Consider the following 17,639-nt stretch of genomic DNA (forward strand, 5'->3'; position numbering starts at 1 on the left):
CTGGTGGTCACTTCACAAAATACATTTGCTTAAAACATATGTTCGTTTCGACTATATACATTTTTTTTTTTTTTTTTACCAAACCATATATTACATATTATTTTAAACAACGACGTAAAGCTGTGTTAGAGCAATTCTAGCGACATCAAGTGTATATAGTAACTGTTTCTTTAAAACCACCGAGACGGTGGTCACTATTTGGCAGGAAGTTAGCCAGCGGCTAACAGGAAGCTAAATAATGAGGGCACATTGAGGCGCAGGAATTGGCAAAGAGCAACGAGTCCAAACATTGCTCTTTACAGCCGTTACTACTCAACATAATACAGGTAACACATACAAAGTGGGGCTCAAACGCCTGTGCGTGTTTATTTGTCTGTTTCTTTGTGTGTCTGTCGCGTCGTGGATGTGGCGTGTTTCCTTCGCGGGGGTTTTCGGCGCTTTGTACCGTAGCAGACGTGGAGCAGACGCCAGTGTGTCCGCCTTGCTTTACAGCAGAGTAAAACAAAATGGATTAAAACAACTGTTTTTAAGAGGACTGCGAGGGTTCAACGTCGCGTGTCGTCCGCGTGTGTGTGTGTGTGTGTGTGTGTGTCGCGTGTCGTGGGTGCTCGTTGAGACTCAGGTAACTTCTACTGTCTGCTGCAGCTCTAATACGCTTACAGAAGCTTTGGGAACGACGCATGAGGGATTTATTAATTTAGGTTCCTGTATCGCACACACATGTTCACACCTGGCTGTAACCTCACCTGCGAAGAGCTGTAGCATCGAGCCACACGTCACAAAGAAAGGGAAGAGGAGACCCTGTGGGGTCTTCACCCTGGAGCCAAGAGGGACCGACGTTTATTGATTCATCTGTGGCTTTCTATCAACACATTTTGTTGAAATGGAAAGCCTTTTATTGTCAATGCACAGAATACAACAACATGATGTTGAGTTCCATCTAAAGACGAAAAAAAGTCCTAATGTTGTACGTGAGGAGCCATTCAATGCTTGTTGTTGAGTTAAAGAACATATGGGGAAGTCACATGTCTCACATGAAACACATTTTTTTAATTTTAGGCTTCCTCTAATAATGTTCAAATGAATCTATATGAAAGAAAATCAAACTAGCAAAACATAAGAACCTAAGACGCAAAATAATGCAGAAGTTAATTATAGGTGTAAGATGTATAAATACAACATAAATGCACTATTTTGTAAACAACAATCGTGTGAAGTAGCAACAGATTAAGTCACTGGTATATCAGAGTAAAGTGACAGTAAAAATGTGAATACTATATTAATATATAGGTGTGCAATAATTCCAAAAAATAAATATATCGTCTCAACAATAAATGTGCTCTTTCTCTCTCATTAAAAAAGTGAAAATGCAAACATTGGATATTTCAAAAGTAGACCAACTAGAAACAAGATGTTTCTCTGAATAAATAATTCTCTGTGAACGGGCACTGGAGGATTCAAGTTATCGCGACACAGATTATTGTCTGTTAAACTGGTCACAAGCCTAGAACTCAGGTTTACGGTGAGCTTAGATAAAATGTCCTCCTTCAGCAGGCGGCAGTGACAAACTCTGCACGTTGAAGCTCAAACATCCAAGTGAAAAATAAGCAAAACACTTTTCACAAGTAACTCCTGGACTGATTGATCACAATGCAGCATCATCTTCATTCTCATCTTCCTCATCACAGGAGGAAAAAGCAGTCGGCCGCCCGTGTATGAAGACGAGGCAGCTATGGTGAGTAAGAGGGAAGAAGAAGACTTTGAATATAACATTGAAGCTCTGGTGATGTTGGGGTTCATACAGGTGGAAAGAAGCCAAAGTTAACACACAGCCATGTTTACATAATGTGTATTAAAGAAGACTAAGCAGTGACACACTGGCCTTCTCATTGCATTGCTCTCCTAACCCTCCTGCTCTTCTGTCTGCTAGTCTTCAGCGGTGGATCTCAAGACCAAGGAGGAGAAGGACGCCGAGTTGGACAGACGAATCGAAGCTCTGAGGAAGAAGAATGAAGCTCTGGTCAAGAGGTACCAGGTACGTCCTTTCACACACAAACACTCTCAAAAATGCTCTTTTGTTTCAACCCATCAAGATGGAGATACTACTTCATGATAAGATAACTTAAGATATTATCACTGAACAACCTTTATGCACATAATTACTTTAATAGATGTCCTTTGAATACATCAAGAAGATATCTGTGAGCTCAGTGGAAAGCGTTATGAAGAAAAATATGTGTTAAACGGTTATCAGAGGCCTCATTGTTCACTATAGAATGTGTCTTCTTTACCAGTGTCATTAAACATGTGTAGAAATCTCCTTCAGTCCCAGTAAGTTGCACACACAGATTTGTTTTCATTTAGGGAGCACTGGTTTTTGCACCCTTGTTATTACTCTATATACTCTCATGTATATTTCCTAACATTATGTTGAGTTTGTGGTTTGAAAGCAGCAAAGTGGGACATCCACTTTCTAAGCCCACACTACATGCTAATGGAAAGTGAATACATAACACTGGTCTTCGTGGACTTGTTTTGCAATTAATATACAAAATAAAACCATCCACTTAATGTCCTGTATTTACAGAATCTGTACGCTGATTCATGTCAAATCAAACGCCGACTTTAGAGCGACACGGAAAATTAAACTTAGATAGAAATGTAAAGTGTGAATCATTCCTCAGTTTATGTTTGGGACCGGCGGTGGTCTCAACTCATTGCTCACCTGAACCCAACAGGAAATAGAAGAAGACAAGAAGAAGGCCGAGCAGGAGGGCATCGCCGTGACAACGCCCAGGAAGCCCCGCCCCCATGAGCCCGAGACGGACAGGAGGAAGACGGAGAAAGACAACTTCACTGTCACGGTCGACCTTTCTAAGCCGATGGGGGTAAGGCGTGATGTGCATCTTCTGTTTGTAAATCCTGGCACTTTTTAAAGGTTTTTCATCATAATTACACAGAGTCACACAATCATCCATCTGTCACCTGACGGATCAGCTGGAGAAACACTGTGATGCGTCTTTCCATCTTGTTTTATGTTGTTTACTTGGCTGTGGAGTAGAAAACCTCTTCATCTGCTTCATGATGATCCTGGAGACAGAAGACTCGGCCTTTAAACTGACAGGTGCTCATTACCGTGTTTATCAGGTTACTGACCACACGCCTGCCAGCCTACCCATCATGCACCTGCCATCTACCACTGCTGGTGTTGCATGTGTAGGCCAGACCCGTAGCATACTTTATCGAATATAATACCAACCAATATATAACATAATCAGAGCCACGAATAAATTACTTAATATGAAATTAGATGCATCTGTAATAAACTCAAAGGGATATTCAACAAAATGAACTATAATCAATATGATAACATAGAATAATAATTATGCAGAGAGAAGAATAGTTGATTATTTTTTTCTTAGAAAAGACAACTGACACTTTAGTTTATATTTCCAGTTATTAATCTGGTGATTTAAATGCACATCACAGTGAGGCTAAAACATCCTATATGTTAAGTTTTGCCGTTACATTATTACATCACATGTCATTTAGCTGACGCTTTCATCCAAAGCGACTTACAATAAGTGCATTCAACCGTAAGTACGAACTCAGAAGAACAAGAATCAAGAGTACAATTTAAACTACAAAGGTCTGTCAGTAAGAGCATCTAAGTGCTGCTGCTACTGTCTTTATTCAAGGTGTAGTCAAAAAGATGAGTTTTTAGTTTGCGGCAGAAGGTGTAGACACTTCCTGACGTCAATGGAGCTCATTCCACCGTCGAGGAGCCAGGAAGTAGTCCTGTTGAATAATTTTCCTCTTTGCCAATAAAACCTGCAGTATCATTTGCATAACTATCAATTCTCTACGTCTGCAGTGAAAATAGTCTGAAAAAATGGCATTAAAAACAATTCTGCTGTTGGCACAAAATGAAAACATGACGTTAGCGTTGGAGAGTAGAAGCGGTATTGTTTCATCAGTTCGGTGTGTTCAAGACAGCGTTTCTGTCTTGAAGAGCCGAGCTGATTGCAGCTGTTGCAGAACATGACGTTGTGAAAGCAGATCACGTCCTGTAATCCGTTCATCCAACTCCTGGTGCTCTGGATGTAATTGAGTTATGTCCTTTACGTCTGGTTTCATGCACTAAAGTATTTGAACGCATCATAATGTACCCGCAGCACAAACGGACGCTGTGAGCGGTTTTTCAGTCAAAATCCATAAAAGTCTTCCTTCTGGGAGGGCGAGAAGCGCAGCTGACGGGTTTTGCTTCACATAAAGCTTCTTCACACGTTCTTAAAAAATTATATTAAGAAAAAAATACAAGTTATGCAACTGAAATGTTGAATGATAAATGGCCGGGTAGAATATTAAGCCTGTCGTCGCACATGTACTTCAACATTAGCAGAACCGTCCTTAACTCGTAGTAAACAGGTGAGAGCTGGTTTCCTGTCCACTTGAGGGCAGCAGAAACAAGTTGTGCACAAATGGTGAACTTGAATGCAAACAGCTATTTATTTATTTATTTACACGCCCAACAGTTACAGAGGACCACCATCATTCATTAAATGACTGTTTTAACATACGGTTGAATGAGGAAGGTCAAAGTAGTGACTCAAACTCTCTCGGGTCCAAGAGGTGGGCTGTGCTGTGGCGCCGCCGTCCGGCAGCAGCTGAGTTTTAAATTGCCTCAAAATTGCAAAATTCTCCTCAGCCGGATGGAGACATTGCCGACGACTGCAGACCACCTGCTGTTCAACCTGCTTACGAGACAAAGACGGGTCTGACGGGCAACAGGGTGGCGTCTGTCCAATGGTTCAATTTGGTTTGTTAGTCTGTTCAACAGACTGCTGATCCCCGAGCCTGAAGAGCTGCTGGAAAAACTGATGATCAGTCGTTGCCGTTTCCTCTCCGAGTTCATCATGTTGTAGTTTTACATAATGCTGTAATTACTGTGTGTTTCCTGCAGGACAAGAGAGTTGTGAACGACTGGAAACCTGGAACGCCCCGCGGCCGGAAGACATCGGAGGGGAGTGAAGGCCACCGAGGGGGCCCGAACGATGGAGGCCACCGAGGGGGCCCGAACGATGGAGGCCACCGAGGGGGCCCGAACGATGGAGGCCACCGAGGGGGCCCGAACGATGGAGGCCACCGAGGGGGCCCGAACGATGGAGGCCACCGAGGGGGCCCGAACGATGGAGGCCACCGAGGGGGCCCGAACGATGGAGGCCACCGAGGGGGCCCGAACGATGGAGGCCACCGAGGGGGCCCGAACGATGGAGGCCACCGAGGGGGCCCGAACGATGGAGGCCACCGAGGGGGCCCGAACGATGGAGGCCACCGAGGGGGCCCGAACGATGGAGGCCACCGAGGAGTACCAAATGACCGTGGCCGGTGGCCAAACGACGGCGGTCATCGCGGGGGCCCGAATGATGCCGATGGCGGCCACCGAGGAGGGCCGAAGGACAGCAACCGGGGAGGGCCGAGTGATGGCCACAGCCCCCCGAGGAGGACGGGGTCGGGGCGAATGGGTCGAGGAGTTCAGAGAGGAGGAGGTGGAGGAGGAGGAGGAGGAGGCCGCCATGAAAGCAGAGAATGGGAGCCTCGGACACCCAAAGATGGAGAACCTGGGGAGTCAGGAGGACCAGGACGCAGAGGTGGAGGAAGGAGAGGAAGAGGGAGAGGAGGAGGAAGAGAAAGAGAAAGTGGAGGAGGAGGTGGTGGTGGAGGTGAAGGAGGAGAAGAAGAAGAAGGGGGCACACCAGGTGGCACGGACAGGAAATCCAAGGTGAGTGTGTTTACCTGAGAGATGAAGTTGTTAGTTATGACCTCAGTGCATTTTAGCCGTGACTTCACCTCTTGGTTTGTGGTCGTGAACAGAAATGACCAAAAAATGAACCATCATTAACAAAATGAACATCACACTGTATTGAAGAAGACTTGAAAATAGAGATTAAGACATAAAGTCATGTTTACTGAGGGAATACACCAAGACAGAAGTCCATTTTCTCATAGACTTTTATACGATCAGACTTCTTTTACAACCAGAGGAGTCGCCTGTCGGCCATTTGAAACGATGCAAGTTTTAGACACCTGGAGGTTGACGACCTGCTGTGAACTTGCCCAAGTTGTTAAATCCTTTGTGCCAATATTAACGTCTTGTAGTTGTAAAACAAGTAATGGTGATTTGTCACTGATGATGCAGCCCTGTGCTGTTGTTGTTTTGTCCAGGAATGGGAGGAGAAGAGGCGACAGAACATTGAGAAGATGAATGAAGAGATGGAGAAAATAGCAGAGTATGAGCGAGGACAGCGGGTATGAGAGCCACTGTTTACAGATTAAAGTGTTTCAGCTCATCAGATGGTATTGATCCGTTTCTTTGTCTTATGCATGATTCCTGCCTCCTGTCTTCTCAGATTTCAGCTTTATTGATCAACTTAAAATGCTCATATTTCCCCTCAAATAAAAAACAATTCTGGCAGTCTGGAAAAAAACATTACAAACTTTTATTAATTCATGGATAATTCATGTTTCCCTTTTTTCTTTTTTATAAAGTGCTCCCAGATGTATTATCTACTGACCTCCTATCGGCTTTATTGTTGTGGCTTTACTTGGTCAAAATGAACACGGAGGACAAATGTGGCAGAGATTTACAATGATGAATCTTCTCCTCAGCCGGATGGAGACAAGCCGATCCGTAACTTCCTGGACGACCCGAGGCGTTCAGGCCCGGCGCCAGACATCGACCGCAAAGAGGGCAGCAGGAGACATGTACGAAACTGGGGAGGGCTGGACTTTGATAACGTGAAGACAAGAGCCGAACTGGAGAAGGAGTGGACTGTGAGTGATGTCGTTCTTTGGACAGGTCCTATCTTCTCCTTGTCTCGTGCTTTCTACTGCAGCACTGTGACATGCTGCTCACTTTGTGACCCCTGCTGTCTCTGTAGAGTCGGAGGCCTGGACCAAAAGGCTCCACGGACATGACCATGTCCATGACCGGCCGGGAGAGAGCCGAGTACCTGCGCTGGAAGAAGGAGCGTGAGCAGATTGACGAGGAGAGACTAGCGCGCCATCGCAACGCCACGGGCCAGTGGAAGCGCGAGTGGGACGCACAGAAGACGGAGAACATGTGAGGAAGACGACGTCGAACCTCAGTTTGAACAGATTTGTGTGATGCTAGCTGCTAGCATTTTCTGTGTACTTGATTGCTTTGATCTATTGCTGCAATTTACATTTATTTTCATTATCAATGAATCTGTCCGGTTATCTTTCTCGATTTACTAATTCATTGTTTTGTGTCAGAAAATGGTTAAAAAAAAATTCCCAAAGCCCAAGATGATGTATTCAAAATGCTTGTTTTATTTAACATTCTTTTATTATAGTTCATAATCAGACGTGACAAAGAAAATCAGAGAATCATCTCATGTGAGAAGCTTCAACCAGCAAATTATTGGATTCTTTTGCTGGATAAATGACAAACAAGTTGAAATCAAAAAGTCATTTTAAGCATTTTAAATGGAGCATCAAGATAACTATCTCAAAACTAGCACTTCACTTCAAACTGCTCTGAAAGAAGCTTTGTGAGATCTGAATACTTCCTCCATCTCTGGACGGTAGAAAGTGTTTGTCGTCATCTCTCGTCCAGCTGACAGGAGTCATGACAAGGACACGCTGATGTGTGTGTTTCTAACCCTGCAGCCTTTTTCACAGGTTCAAGGAGGACGCATATGAGGCCTCAGAGGGCATCGCACCCGAGCAAGGCAGCAGGAGAGGCAAGTCTACACACACACACACACACACACACCACCAGTGGCGATGACATCGCATGTGTCCGCTCTCTGACACGTCGTCTCAAGGTCGGCAGGACGTGACACAACCTCGCTGCCTCCAGCTCATTAAGGCCTTGATGTAAATGAGCCTTCATTAAGCTCGTTACGTAAATACTTGCTGTATTTCCCCGGAGTCCAAATAACCTTCCAAGTCGCAGTTGTGCAGATTTGAGGAGCTTTCTTTAATGGCGACAATGCAGTCCCTCTCAGTGGAGACAAGAACAAGTGAACAAATGGTCCTGACCATTATAAATCAGCTTTTATTACATAAAATATGTATTTTAAAATGTCGCTGAAGTGAAAGAGAAATGTTCCCCAGGGTATCGTCTCGCCACAGCGAGGCGATCGCGGTACGATAGCATCAATAGTCCATTTAAAGGAATATTGTCAAGCGGTCTGAATCCGTTCAGACATTCTGATATCCTACGTCACCACTGAGATATATTTTATATGTTTTTCAAACCCCGTGGCGATGAAATAAAACCATTATTGAAGAAGCTGGGTTTGGATAACAGGAGGCTGATTGCACACCACCTGTAGATGGTTCGTCCTCGTCGACGTTGGTGCAGCTGGTGCTGAATGACCGCACGAGCCAGTAAGCAGCGACCTGTTGAGGCTCTGAAGTCGTCTCCTTACAGAGGAGCTTTGCTGTGACATCATCTTTCTTATGCACGTCTGTAATTCCAGGCAGGTGATGAAGTCATTCACTGTGGGAACGTAGTGATCCATCACACGAGGCTCTGGTCAAAGGGTCTTGCTGCTTTAATGCTGCTCCTTCCTGTTTGCTCGGAGCCTCCGGTGGAGACTCAAAGAGCACACCTCCATGTTTTCATGCACCAACGTCAGCCTGGACTGATTGACCTGTGGAAGGTCTTGCATATTAAAAGCAAGAAATAATAAGTTATTTTAAAAATACTTTAATGGAAGTGACGACAGTTTTATCTAAATTATATATTTTCTAATTTTATGTTTTCTAATTGGAAGAAATTAATAATGAAATCAACATTTTAGTCCAACAAACACTTCATGAGGTTTCTCTTGTCCCTGTGTGTCTCACCGGGTTTCCTCCTGATCGATCACTGGCTTTGGTTTTGTAGCAAAATGAATCGTGTGTGTGTGTGTGTGTGTGTGTGTGTGTGTGTGTGTGTGTGTGTGTGATAGACGTACTGTAACGTGTGTGTGTGTGTGTGTGTGTGTGAGACTCTGGTACTGAGCCTCGGGGCAGAGCCTCAGGTTAAACATGAGATTGTGTCCATTGTTGTTGTTTTTTAAAGTTGTTTCATTTGTGTGTCTGTCTGAAAGCACAACAGCTGCATCCAAAACCAGTCAGTGAAAAAATAAGTTGTATTCATCATTTTTATCAACGTAGTTCACCATATTAATGTGAGTTAATTGTGTACATAACCAAACATGTCACATGCAAAACATTTGACTTAACTTTAATGCACATGTACAATAAATCCTATTTTTAACTCCCTCTTCCTATTTTATGTTAAATAACATTTGTAATAGGGCTGTGTAATAATCTTTTAAAACTCTTAACTGTCGCTCTCTGAATCCTAGAACCTGCACATTAACATAAACGACCTTTTAAATGTCTACATTTAACCATTTGTGACGCACAAAAACTGTGACAGTGAAGTTGGACCACAAACACAGTTCAGTTCTTCTCAGGGTTTTGCTTCTGAAGAGCAGATTACAGATTATAACACCTGATCCACATTGAAGCCGGCCTCGCTTTGCCTTGTGCTTTTCACTCTTTTTTTCCTCCATTACTAATTTGTGGAATGACTGGAGTGTCCTCTCCTCAGCCCCGGGTGCTCTGCTGAATCTCTTTATCCTGATTTATTTTTTCTCCTCACTGATCTCGTCATTTCTTTTGTGTTTCCATCCAGCTCCTCCCCCTCTCTTCATCTCCTCTCTGACCTTCTCTCTCTCTTCTTCCTCATCCTCCCTCCTCCTCCTCTCACATCTGCCTTAACTGACAGTTTTCATCCTTCACACTTCTTTGGTTTTCTTTCCATCTGTGTCTCTTCTCTACTTCCCTCTCTGAATTGCTTCTGTTCATCTCTCCATTGACTGCTCATCTTTTCTATTTCTCTCATTCTTCTCTTTACTTGCGTCACTTCCTCCATCGCGTCCCATTCCACGAGCGTTTCCTCTACAATCATGAGGAGAGATGGAGGGATTGTTCCTTTTTATTTAGTAATATGCAACCCACTGATGTGGTATTTACAGCAAAAATGTACCACGACGTACCGGATGGCTTTTGCGTCCTTTTAATAAATATTTTGTCAACATTCCCTGCCGACCTTCACGACCACTTGAACCCTCAACATGTCGTATACTTGACTTTCCCTCTTAAAATTACAACCTCTCGTGTGCGTTACTTCAACGCTGCACATGTTTTTGTTCTTTCCGCCTTTTCAGAACCTTTTTGTCCTTTTTTTAAAGCGGCGTTGAGGTATTTTCTCTGTTGCACACCGTGTGAAGGAGCCAGTGAAAAGCTCTTCTGCTTCTCCCTCGTTTTAAACCTGCGAGCTCTCCTCTGCGCCGTCCATCACTGAAGTGACATGTGACCTCGTCCCAGAGTTCAGATGGACTCGGCCGGCGCTGCAGGACAGCTGCTGTCACACACGAGTCCTCCCGACGGGACACAAGAGATCCACTGTTGGGCCGCAGCGACGTCGTGTCGGCCGAAACACTTTTTGAAGGCAAAACACGACAAGAAAACACATTTTTAATTCACTTATTTTGAGATTTGGGCTTGTTTCTGCTTTCAGACTAGTGGAAAGGAAACGTCTAAATTACACATCCAGGTGTATATTTTACTACTTTGTCTATTTACGTCTGTAGATTTCTCCTCAATTCACCAAAAGTTAGCATTGATTAATAATTTATTTGCTAATTTAAACATACCATTTCAGAAAAAAGTCTTCATTTAAGCATCAAGCGGGGAAGTTTAAAGGTGACATGTATTATTAAACCCTGTTCACCGTGAACATCCATTTTATATCTTTCTGTGCTCTCAATAGTATTTTCAGAATATTTTCTGTTCTGTGTTGAATCTAAATTAGCACATATTTAATAAATGAAGGCATGATTTCTGTGGTTATTAGTCGGTGTGCTCTTCCTTTTACCTTAAAGACGCGTCGTTAACTTCTTTACATTCATGACATTGTGGACATTTGTTTTTTGCACCCTATTAATAATCTTTAATGTTTATATTTTGTTTTTCCCCACACACTATTAATATATTAATACTGTATAAATGCTGCACAATCATACTCTACGGGCTGAATTAAGTTATGTAATCCTAAATAGTTATTTGAAGACACTCTCCATACAGAACAGGGTTGGTGTGACGTGTAATGTGCACAACTCATATTTCTTATATATTATTATTTTTTAATTTAACGTCATAATTAATGACATTAATGTCATGATGTCATACATTGTATTGACTCACTGAATAATGAATTGTGGTTCCTGCCTTTAATAACGGCCACCATTTCCTTCGCTCCCTCTCAGATTCATTTGACCTTTTTTGATAATTTATCCTAAACCGATGTGATTTACACTCATCAATTTCTTATTTTTATTCAAACGTCTCCCCCAGATGACAGCAAGCGGCCTCCGAAAGCTTCGACGTTTGGTGACTTCCTGTCCCAGGGCAGAAGCCCGGGGCAGCGAGGAGGAGGAGGAGCAGGAGGAAGAGGAGGAGGAGGAGGAGGAGCAGCAGCAGCAGCAGGAGGAGGAGGAGGAGGAGGAGGAGGAAGAGGGCGAGGACAGAAACCGAGCTACAGGTGAGTCCACACAGACGCATCAGTCTGTTCATGATGTAACGAGTCCACCTGAGCGCTGACGGGATGCTGAAGGAGAATGATATGATAGATTATATATTACGAGTTAAGCTGCCCAGCAGTGTATAGTAATAAAGTTAAATTAAAGGATGAACACATAACGCTTTCATATTCATAAATCCAGGAATAAAATAAATAGGATTAATCATTTGGGCCATTTTGCACAATGGTTGGTACTTTTTACGTATATTTTTATGTTGATGTTTTGCTTCTTTCACTAAAGTAAAGGCAGAACTTTCTCACGGTGGTGTTGCTTCTTTTGCCTCAGTATTGTGTTACAGGAAGAGGAACTCTGCAGGTTGTCAACCAGTTTGTTTACTGTGAAATGCATTGTGTGTGTTTTGGGAAGACTTGATATCTTGTCGTTATTTGTGAGTTTGCTGCTTCCAGTGTTGATGTGTGTCGATGCCTTTTGACAGCATGCATGATAACCGCTGGGAAGGAGAAAAGGAGGAGGAGGAGAAGGAGGAGAAGGACAAGATGAAGAAGGAGGAGAAGACTAAAAAGGAGAAGGAGGAAAAAGCCAAAACTCCCGCAGCACAGAAGGTAGAGGGCTTCATCTGTGATGCCGGACTCAGACAGGGAACGAGACGGATGGATATATTTTTCATTTAGAACGGGAAAAAAATCCTGAAAAAGTGGAAGCTGGAGCATGACATCATTAAATAAGCACTTTAGATAATGGTATGTGTATCATTTTAAAACAAGACGTTTTAAATGCATCACCCAACTCTGTGTCTCCAGCTCTGACGGCGTGAAGCCCTCTGTGCTGCTGCTCTGCAACTAACACACCAGCTGGAGACATAGTGAACATTTAGCAGCGAGATCGTTGGTAGGAAATGGTAGAGACCAAACCTAAAAGCTCAAGAACGGAGATTTAAATGGTGATTGAGTAGCTTGACGACCTGAACGTTATCAGATTGACAGCAGCTCATTTTGAGAGAACAAAAACTCTTGTTGCAGGTTTTTAGATCACAAATCTTTTCAATGACTTTCCCCTAAATCTCTTCTTTTAAATCCTTTCTCAGGCAGATCCAAAGAACGGAGAAGATGACGACGAAGAGTGGGAGGATGCCAGCGAAGGAGAAGACGACGAAGGGAGCGACTTGGAACGCGACTCCAGAGGCGATGAGAAGAAAGACACCGGGAAGGAGAAGCCATCCAAAAGCAAAGGCAACTCCCCTACATCTCCCCCACCTCGCTCTCGACCGACATCCGCAGGAAGCCCCAAAGATCAGAGGCCTCCCAGGCCGAAGGTCCACATCCCACCGCCGGCAGCGGTCCAGGAGGCCCCAGAGGGCGGCAAGCCCCTCAGCCCCTTCCTCCCGCTGGAGAGCCACCAGCCTGTGTCCGACTGGGGGGAGGAGATGGAGATGCTGTCGCCCCGCAGCAGCGTGGAAGGAGAGAGCCCACTGAAGCCCCCCAGCGTGGAGGCCAGCCCACCCCAGAAGAAGGATGAAGAGGAGGACGAGGAGGAGGCGGCGATGGAGAGCCGAGCTGTCGGCTCCAATGAACCTGCTGAGCCACAGAAAGAGGAGGATACGGGTAGAATACTCAAACCCAGTTGTCTCTATTTCTGTATTTTCTCTGCTTGACTTCTTGTTTCTTATCTCTTTTTACTTCTCTCCTGCTCTCATGTTCAGCCATGGACGTCTCCTCTGCCTCACGAAACACTAAAGCCCGGCACACTGTGATCGTGTCAGAACCAGAGTCCGACCCCTCAGACTCCCCCGCCGCTCCACCATCAGACCCCGTCCCGTCAGACCTCGTCCCATCAGACCTCGTCCCATCTGACCCCGTCCCGTCAGACCCCGTCCCATCTGACCCCGTCCCGTCAGACCCCGTCCCGTCAGACCCCGTCCCGTCTGACCCCGTCCCATCAGACCCCGTCCCGTCAGACCCCGTCCCGTCAGACCCCGTCCCATCAGACCCCGTCCCATCTGAGCTTTCTTGCCCCGTCCTCTCTGAGGTCAGCGAGGCGATGGACCAGGATACACCTGCTGCTCCGTCGCAAGGTAAGAGAAAGCCAAAGCAATCGAAGGCTTAAGTAATAGAAACCTAAAATAACAAACTAAGTCTCCAGCGCTGCTCGCTGTGCCGTGGCAGATTGAAATGCTAACACTCTGGTGGTACGATGACAATGTTTAGATTAACAACACAACAGTTCATTGTTACACTGTCCAGAACGTCACTGCTCTGGCGCACTCGCGCTGCTCTCATTGTGTTTAGGAAGCTGTTTACATGGAAAGAGCTGAAAAAAATCCCCGTACACTTTCTGCTCAGCAGCAGCAGTGACGTCAGAGGGCTATGGCGTGGAAACCCCATGGATGAATTAGCATGTTGCTCTGTAACCAGAGTCTGTTGGATCAATCCATCAATAGCTGCTGAGATGTCTCCGCCTCAAACAAATTGGTTGATAAAGTGTCTTTTGTGGGTCAAAGAGACATTCAAGAGAGATCAATGAAATTAATCACTATCTAAAAATGGCGTCACCTTTTCCTGTGTGACAGAAGACCAGCTGGACACCCCTTCCTCTCCGGCCGCCCTGGAGGTTCAAGATGGCTCCTCTGAACCAGAAGAAGAGGAAGATGACGACACGGCAGCTTCTGGGTCCTCGGAGTCGGAGTACTCGGAGTCAGAGTCCTCCGCGTCCTCGGAGCCGGCGTCCTCGGAGCCGGCGTCCTCGGAGCCGGCGTCCTCGGAGCCGGCGTCCTCGGAGCCGGCGTCCTCGGAGCCGGCGTCCTCAGAGCTGCTGCCGTCCTCAGGTGCGGTTCATATCAGCGACTTTAAGCCCTCTGGCGCTTCGCCCGGTCTTATTCAATTTGTAGTGTGTGTTTGTTCTATATCTTCGTTTTCCTGGTTGCCGTTCTCCCGTTCACTCGGCTCCACTTTCTTTCTCCTTCTTTTTTCCATCCATATCTGAATAAATACGGGCGAGAGCTGTTTGGTGGCTCGACAAATCCAAAGATATATTTATACACTCAGCCAGCGTCTTGCACTTATTTCTGGATCTGACATGAGCCTCCACCGACCAAGCGAGACCCCACTTCCTGTTGAAACTCCTCCTGAGTCTTGCTGCTCCTCCTGTGACGAACAGAACGAGTACTACCTTTAATACTACCCGTGTGTATTGCCCATATTCTTCCTCAACATTTTAGTTTTTCATCTTTTTGTGGCTGTGGTGGTAAAACCTGATCAAACCTGGCTGTAGCGCCTCTTTTCCTCGCTCCTCCAGTGATAAAATGAGTTTGTAAATCAAATGACAAATCTGTCCCAGATGAGGAAAAATAGGTATTAAAGTGAAATGTGAGCCTGTTTTCAAGAAGTCATGGCACCTTGGGAACCAGATGCCTCAAACTGAGCTTTCCTACTCAACAAACCATTACCTCTCAAAAACACTGAACTCATAAATTAAACATACGACTGCCTCCGGGCCTTGAGCAACGATCCCGGGAGGTAAACCTGTTCTGTGGGAAGGTCTCAAACTAATCTGGATTTAAGATGCTGCACAGATTGCGAGGGCGACGCCTCTGACAACATGAAGCTTAGCGCAGCCAAATTGGAGCGCGACACACAAATCACGGCCGTACTAATGAAGCAGGAGATCAGCTCAAAGACGGAGGCGTGTTCAGTCCTCCTCTCCCCGGCCGTGAAAGCGTTGGATCAACTTTCTTGAAGTCCCATTGAAACGGAAGTTAGAGCGTCCTGAGCTTCTGCACACTGATGTCGTTCACAGTGACTCTGAAGGAGGCATGTAAGTCACATCCACATGGAAGAGTGGATCTGCTTCCTGCTGAGCTCCTGATGGGCCGGTTCTCATCCTTCCTGTCAGAACGAGTCCTTTTCAACTGGTTTCTCTGCACAGCTTCAGACCGTTTCAATGGCACCGTTGGCTGAAAGGGTGTTTGTGCTTTTATTGTTTTTTGTTTTCAATCAACATCCTTAGATTCAACAGTTGACTGGAAATGCTCCTCCACCACCATGACTCATAGACACCCGCGGGAATAGAACCACTCACCCCGGTTAGACTCGCTCCTGCTATCCGTCTTCTGTTTCTGCACAGCGGTTCAGAAGGGAACTAAGTGAATAACCCACAAGCTGCCATTAGCGGTGTTATCGCTTAGCTAATGGCTAAGAAAACTAATTCTTTTTGATCAACTTGCTCCAAACGTAAACTCAGAAGTTAGAAGATGATGTGCTGCTCGGATCCACTGAGGGAAACTTCAGAAATGGAAAGAAGCACAGATTCACTCTTATGTTTAAAAAGTGACTCCAGTAATCCATAAATGTAGAATTGAAGTTGACACATTGTAGCTTCATGGCTTCATTAAATAAGGAATGTACGGCTTCAATTGACGACCATCAACTGATTGAACAGCAAATAACAAATTAGTCAATTTTAGTCTCAGTTTATTTTATAAACTGAGACTAAAAATCCAAAGATGCTGTTTGGATTTGATGGTTTTTGATTATCTTCTTTTGTTCTTTGATGCAAAAGCCTCTGATTACATTTACAATCCTTTCTATGACTCATAAGCAGCAGATGAGTTCATGCGGGCATGGCGTGTGTTTTGTGTCGTGTAAACACACACACACACACACACACACACACACTTGTCTGTTGTGCGTGTTGGTGTCGGGTGGAGATCAGGAAACCAAGAAAATTAGAAGCACAATTATGTTTTTTAAAAGGCTTTTTAGAGGAAATGAGCGGCTGCTCGCTGAACAGATGATCGGCCGACAGGAGACCGTTTGAAGTTGATTGAATTAAATCTTGTGATGGTTGTGAGGCTCCTCAGTATCGACACTAAAGTACCAGCTAGCAGCCCAGTTACACAGACCGCTCCACTGGTCTTTACTGGGTCCAGAAAACAAAAGCAGAAAGAGGGAAAATTTGGCGAGAACGTAAATAAAAAAACTAACTAATCCTCAACGAACTTAATCCAAAAACACATGCAGGATACGTTCAGGTGCACTTTCACTGAACCATTATTTAGTGTAGTTTATTTTATCAATAGAAAGTATTGGAGGTCATGTCTGTGTGCTCACGACCGACAGAACAAATCCACTCAGACAAAGCTCTGCCACGATGAACCACACTGCAGGTCACGCACGGCCCAAACACGACATTAATTTAAGAAAATACGAAACTTCACTCAAAGCCAAACTTTGCAGAGCTACTCTTTAGTTAAACGCTATTTTATATTTAATGGTTGAATCAGAATTATTTGTTTCTGGAAGACTTGAACACTGCTTGAACTTTTAATTTACGGCATTTTTTTTGCTTTTTGGGTAATCCCATAAACTCATAGACCACTGACATGTTTATGAATCATTTATCTTGTATCACAAGGTTTTCTGATTATCAAACCTTTTGAAATGATTAAAAAAGACATTGTTTAGGAGATAATCAGGATTTATTTTGTAGCTGAAGCCCACCTAAAAACACCCAGATGGTCCTTTTTAATAACATTTGATCAGCGTTGAACGCATCGCGCTGTATCCCGCTAAGCTAAGTTAGCTAGCTGCTCACTGAATGCTAAATACATCAGTGAGTGCATTTCCCAAAAATATAGAGCCCGATTTCTCCAGAACCGAAGAGGTGGAGTTTTGTTTTTGTCAGTCGAAGGCAAAAGCTGAAAAGGAAAGCAGCAGATGCTTCTCTGCTCGTATCATTTTGGATTAAGAAAGAGAGACGAGGAACAAAAACAAGACCAACTGGGGACGTTGTATATTTTTTATTCAGCTCCATGTTCCTCTGTATCATATTTAAAACTAATAGTTTTCTCTTATTGCGACTCCACAGGATTGTTTAAAGTAGTATTTAACTTAAAAGGTATCGTTTTAAATACAAGTTGCATGTTGTTTATTTTTCATATTTCTTTATGTGATCAAAATGTTGTGGCTAAAGTATCAGTTACGTGTTGGTAGACGTACATGATTTTGCAGCTGT

General features: G+C 44.4%; 1 protein-coding gene across 2 annotated transcripts in view; it reads left to right on the forward strand.

Moving 5' to 3' along the window:
- The first annotated feature begins 220 nt into the window (after positions 1–220).
- The window catches only part of ccdc9 (coiled-coil domain containing 9), an 18,951-nt gene continuing 1,532 nt past the window's right edge, over positions 221–17,639 (forward strand). Inside the window, exons 1-14 of one of the 2 annotated variants that reach the window (XM_068585637.1) lie at positions 221–326; positions 1,689–1,735; positions 1,931–2,035; positions 2,739–2,888; positions 4,964–5,782; positions 6,226–6,309; positions 6,670–6,834; positions 6,942–7,123; positions 7,705–7,766; positions 11,443–11,629; positions 12,106–12,232; positions 12,715–13,231; positions 13,330–13,701; positions 14,197–14,451. In XM_068585637.1, the coding sequence (XP_068441738.1) occupies positions 1,733–1,735; positions 1,931–2,035; positions 2,739–2,888; positions 4,964–5,782; positions 6,226–6,309; positions 6,670–6,834; positions 6,942–7,123; positions 7,705–7,766; positions 11,443–11,629; positions 12,106–12,232; positions 12,715–13,231; positions 13,330–13,701; positions 14,197–14,451 (3,028 nt within the window). In that variant the 5' untranslated portion in view covers positions 221–326; positions 1,689–1,732. The remainder of the gene's footprint in view (positions 327–1,688; positions 1,736–1,930; positions 2,036–2,738; positions 2,889–4,963; positions 5,783–6,225; positions 6,310–6,669; positions 6,835–6,941; positions 7,124–7,704; positions 7,767–11,442; positions 11,630–12,105; positions 12,233–12,714; positions 13,232–13,329; positions 13,702–14,196; positions 14,452–17,639) is intronic. The other variant, XM_068585638.1, reaches the window with a different exon arrangement.

Source organism: Clinocottus analis, unplaced genomic scaffold (assembly GCF_023055335.1).
Source record: "Clinocottus analis isolate CAN_PGR_092001 unplaced genomic scaffold, fCliAna1.0.p SCAF_2, whole genome shotgun sequence".
Classification (NCBI taxonomy): Eukaryota; Metazoa; Chordata; class Actinopteri; order Perciformes; family Cottidae; genus Clinocottus; species Clinocottus analis.